General features: G+C 49.4%; 1 protein-coding gene across 3 annotated transcripts in view; it reads right to left on the bottom strand.

The window, feature by feature from the left end:
• Positions 1-1,211: 1,211 nt before the first annotated feature.
• Scamp5 (secretory carrier membrane protein 5) overlaps positions 1,212-4,917 on the bottom strand; it is a 71,166-nt gene continuing 67,460 nt past the window's right edge. For all 3 annotated transcript variants that reach the window (XM_071608475.1, XM_071608474.1, XM_027923738.2), the window contains 3 exons: positions 4,606-4,707; positions 4,051-4,168; positions 1,212-3,796 (listed from right to left, as the gene is read on the bottom strand). In XM_071608475.1, the coding sequence (XP_071464576.1) occupies positions 3,602-3,796; positions 4,051-4,168; positions 4,606-4,707 (415 nt within the window). In that variant the 3' untranslated portion in view covers positions 1,212-3,601. The remainder of the gene's footprint in view (positions 3,797-4,050; positions 4,169-4,605; positions 4,708-4,917) is intronic.

The following is a 4,917-nucleotide window of genomic DNA, read 5'->3' as shown; positions in this document are numbered from 1 at the left end:
AGCCTCACGAGAGCGCACAGAGATTGCACAACCTTCTGGGAGTTGTAGTCTACGCTGAAAATTGTAGTCCACTCCTCTGACTTCTGGGAGTTGTAGTCCACTGAGGGAATAGGACACTCACAGACTCCAAGCTCTTCACTTCTGGAGCTGAGGACTTGCCTAATTGTAGGACTTCCTCACCTTTATCCTCTAAGCCGCTAAGGCAGATGTAGAAAAGCCCTGCTCCAGGACACCCACCATTGGCCTAACTTGGGAAGCTCTCCTCTTATTGTCTAACAGTTTCCAAATATTTCAAAGGACAGCAGGCAGTTCTCTTCTGACAAAATTCGCCCTCGTTCAATTTTATATGCTATCCCACATTCACACACACAATTCAGAACTTAGGCACTTAATATTGAATAGTACCACACCCCTACTGTTTAAGGTGCACAGGATACAGAGATGAATAAGATGTGGCTCTGCTCTTGAGACAAACAGGAACACAATTACAGGATAAGGTTTTCCATGAGGAAACTGAGGGACCTAAGCAACATTCCAGGTAAGAAAGCCCTCTCTACGAAGGAGTCAGTCACTTGAGATGAATCTGGAAGGATGACCAGGATAGATGACCAGAAAGGCACTCCAAGAGGAGGGCAAAGGGAAAACAGCAGGAGAAAGCATGTTGGATGCATTTCCCTACCTTATTCATTTTCCTGCATTCAGGACCTTTGTGTTTATTGAGGCTGCTCAACCAGATACAGGTATCCCACGGTGACAGCTGAGGGACCACTATGCTCTACTCTTTCCCTTGTCCACAGTGAACCATGTGGACCAAACCACCCCTCACCCACTGATCATTCCTATTTCTACTTCCTTCTCAGGAATTCACAGCTTCCTCCTCCTAATAAGCAGAAGGCCTATGTGGCAACTTCAGGGCCTACTCAAAGCTGCCTCAGAGGAAGAACCACACGAAAGTGCATGGCTTGGGCTGGGAATATAGCTCATTTGGTAGAGTGCTTGCCTCACATGTACAAAGCCCTGAGTTCAATCTCCAGCACCAAAAAAAAAAAAAAAAAAAAAACATGCTCGGCTTTTGGTGCTAAGGAATAACTCCACAGATCACCCAACTCACCCATCTCACCTTCACACCTCTGCCCTATGGCCCAAGGTAAGGCTCCATGCAGGCCAACATGAAGACACATGACACAACAGACAGGGTCAAATGTTCCCCTTTATTTTTGTTCACTCAGTTACCACAGATAGACACATTGGCTCAGGCAGATCAACTGCCAGCTAGGGAATGGTTTATGCCTCCCAGAAACAAGGAGGGGCAGTGGGCACCAGGAAAATGCAAAAACAGATCACTGGCTGGCCACAGACCTGAGGATCCCCATAACTGGGCCCTCCTTGACCCACCTCCAAGCCAGACCATCCAGCAGAGAGGGTTCTGTGTCCAACCCCCACTTCTCATCCTGGTTCCCTCCACAGGAAAGTGCATAGTTGCCTAGAAATACAGCCTCCCAGAGACTGAATAAGCTGGGCCAGACGTAGGTAATAGGGTTTCCAAGGACAATGCCAGGCACAGCCATACGGGTCTGAGCCAGTTCAGGGGAAAGGCAGGTAGGACAGGAAATTGATTGAAGGTGGCATCCAACAGGCCATGGATGCCAGGCTAGCAACTGGACCACAGTCTTCCTGGAACTACCAGAGGGATTAAGGGAAAGGGAATCAGAGGACTGGGATCAAGGGGAAGGAAGGGTCTCTTCAGATACCAGGGGCTGTGACAACTGCTCTCCAGAAGGAAAATGATAAGAGAACCAATTATATTTTGTGACCCAAGCCTAAGGGACCATTAGAAAAGAACTTTATGAAGTAGTGGTAGGTCAATGCTCAGAGTGGCCTGCAAAGTGAGGTGTTGAGTTTCAAGGAGGAGCCAGCCTAGAGTGGTCAAGTGGGGTCTGGTTTTCCAATTCATCTAGCCCAGGTGGGCTTCCACTGGAAGAAGAGAGGGTAGGAAATAGGGAGCTGCTCCTTTGGTGAGAACCCAATTCCATCCAGGTCTCATACAGAGTTGAGGCCTCTGCCAGCAATGTTCATCACTGCTTCAAACAAAACAGCCCCTGTTTGGGCCTCTTAGAAGGGGAAAGAGGTGTTAACAGGGTGAAGAATTGCCAAGAACCAAATCCTTTAGACAGAAGGAAGGAAGTTATCTTGATTTGGATGTGGGGTGGGGGATACCTAAACCAAAAACTAAAGCCAAAGCATCTCTTCTTCCCTCCCTGACTAACCAGAAATACCATTTAGGTTCATTGTGCTTACAACAAGGACTGGACCTGTGCACTTTTCCCTGGGCCCCAAGTTCAAGTGCCCAGCACTTTTCTGTGGCCAAGAGCAAGTGAGACTACGAGTGGCATGCTCCTCTCTCATTGGATACTGTCTACCTTCTTCTGATCTCTCTTCCAGTTCTGGCCCTCTGAGCCCTGTACTTCCTGCCAGACCCAAACAGAACAGCTTTGCTCCAAGGAATCCAGTGGAATCCTATGGTTACTCAGAGATACCTAGAAGCTCCAGTGGAATGAGAATAGCCAGACCTCCCCAGGGACCAATAATTATTTACATGTCTTCTGCTCCAGCACAACTGGAGATGACAAATCCCCACAGAACCAAACTCCTCAGGGAAGGCAGTAAAGCCAGGGTAGAAGAGTCAAGCCCAAGGATTTGAGGGTTGAGAAGGAAGCAGAAGGAAACAGACAGATGGACTCAGAGGCAAGGAGACCAATCCTGTATTGCCATTCCCTGGAATTCAGGTCCCCAGGTGGGCTTTGAATCTCCAGCTGCATACCCCTTCAACATCAGGGCTGAGGCTCAGCTCCCCTCTCAGCTTACTTGAACTGGAAATCAGATCAGATTTGGGAATGTGGGCTTAGTCTTAGAAGCAGATATAACTGGGATACAGCCTTGGCAAAGACAGAAAAGCCACACAGGAAAGAGAAAGAGACCCTGGATGATGGAAGTGAGCACTGGGAATCTGATGGCAGGGAGGAGACAAGGAGAGGAGAAGACTGAGGGAGGAGATCAGATGGATTACAAGAAGCAAGGGAAGCACCCCTGCTTGTCCCCACCTTCCCACCTACCACCATAAGTGCTAAATACTGTTGCTTCCCAATAGGGACAAAAGTGGAAAGTTTCAGCTCATAACCCTGCAGAGGGCGCCAGGCTCCCTGCTTTGCCTCCCCCTGCCCCATAAGGAGTCCCTGGGTCAGGGTCAGAGGGGGCAGCCTGGTGAGGGTGGGGGGGCTGGTTTAGTTCTAAACATACAGCTAGCACCACAACAAGAGACCTTCACTGCAACTATTTCACAAGGGGACATAGACACAGCTACCACTGCACGGGATAGCTCCACGTGCAACCCACAGCTCTTAAAGATCTAAGAGCAGGAACCAAAAAGTGGGGGCAGGGAATAGACATATACATATATATATATAACTCTGATTCTTTGTACAAAGTTGGGGAGGAGGAGAAAAGGGAAGGGGAAACCCTGCTTGTTTACCACAACAGATGCTGTAGCTTGAGCCCCCTGTCCCACTGGCCCCCAGCCCTGCCTCCTGTAGGCTTGGCTGGCTCACATCTCATTGGAGTATGTGTAGTTAGGGGTGGCGGAATACTGAGTCTGCGGCTGATTCATGGCACCCTGGGCTGCCCCCATGGCTGCATTCTGGGCTGCCTGCTGCACATGTGGGTTCTTCCATGCCCCTGTGGTCCATTCCTCCTGAGCTTTGCTGAAACTTCCCCCACTTCCCCGATAGAATTTATGAACCTGTAGAAGAAGGATAAGGAAGAGTTAATCCAAAGAAAGAGGCAGCCTATCCAGGAAACAGATGGGATCCACATGTAAAAACCAGTCCTCCCTCCTGGCCCATGCACTGTGCACCAGTAGGAAAGTCTAGCAGGTAATTCCAGAGTGAGTTAACTTGGAAAACCTCTGGCTCCTCTTGTAATTTGGAAGAAGGATTGTTTCAGATCATAGTCCCTTCCCAAACCCACCCTCTCACCTTTGAGGTGGCCACATACCATGCTGAGGGCGATGAAGGAAAAGACAGCCACGACTGTGAACATGATGGTGGGAATGAGCATCACCACTGCTGAGCCAATGTTTGTCCCGAAGTAGGAGATGGTGGCGATCCAGCCACTGTAAGAAAAGGCCAGCTGTGGGGCTATGCAGACAGAAGGAGGCATACCCAGATACATCCCACTGAGGCAGGGAGCCATTCCATTGCCACAGGGAGGAACCTCATCATTGGATGCAGAAGGACTATCTTACTGATATCCAAGGGCCTGTATCAGTGGCTCAGGAAGACCCCTTCCTTAGGGATCAGATACAAATCTTCCTTCCCTAAGGTTTTCCCACAATGCTTGACACTTCCCAGCTGCCCAGAAACCACTGCCCAATTCTCCTTCCCTTAATTCACTGGTGGTGGCTCTACACTGTCCTGAATCCTTTCACTCTTCCAATAACTAGTCACCCACAGTGTCTCAGAGTCTAGGCAGTTTAGCACACAGAGGTAAGCAAAGGACACACCCAAGGTGTCATTCCTACCAGCCCCAAGCCAGTCCCCTGCCTCTTACCAGACGCCCCAGCCTGGGATGCCCACAGCCTGGATGATGCTGATGACCAGTTGGGCCGTGAAGGTGAAGAAGAATGCCATGAAGCTGAAAGAGCTGTCGGTCCTGCATCAGAGAAGGTGGCCTAAGCAAACAGCCAGGGTTTCCCTGCCTTCAAGGACCCCAAGCCTTTCTAAGTTGAAATGAATGCATAATGGAGGCCTTAATCGAGAGACCAGAATGGGATACCCTTTATCCATAAATCTTTGAATATTTCCATGGGTTTGACCTGTGTATGCAACATTTACACAGGGAGGGGATCTCCTCATGAATAGA

The sequence above is a fragment of the Marmota flaviventris genome, chromosome 2 (assembly GCF_047511675.1).
Source record: "Marmota flaviventris isolate mMarFla1 chromosome 2, mMarFla1.hap1, whole genome shotgun sequence".
Taxonomy (NCBI): Eukaryota; Metazoa; Chordata; class Mammalia; order Rodentia; family Sciuridae; genus Marmota; species Marmota flaviventris.
Note: the sequence above shows the minus strand (reverse complement) of the source record. Positions and strands in the feature narration are given on the sequence as shown.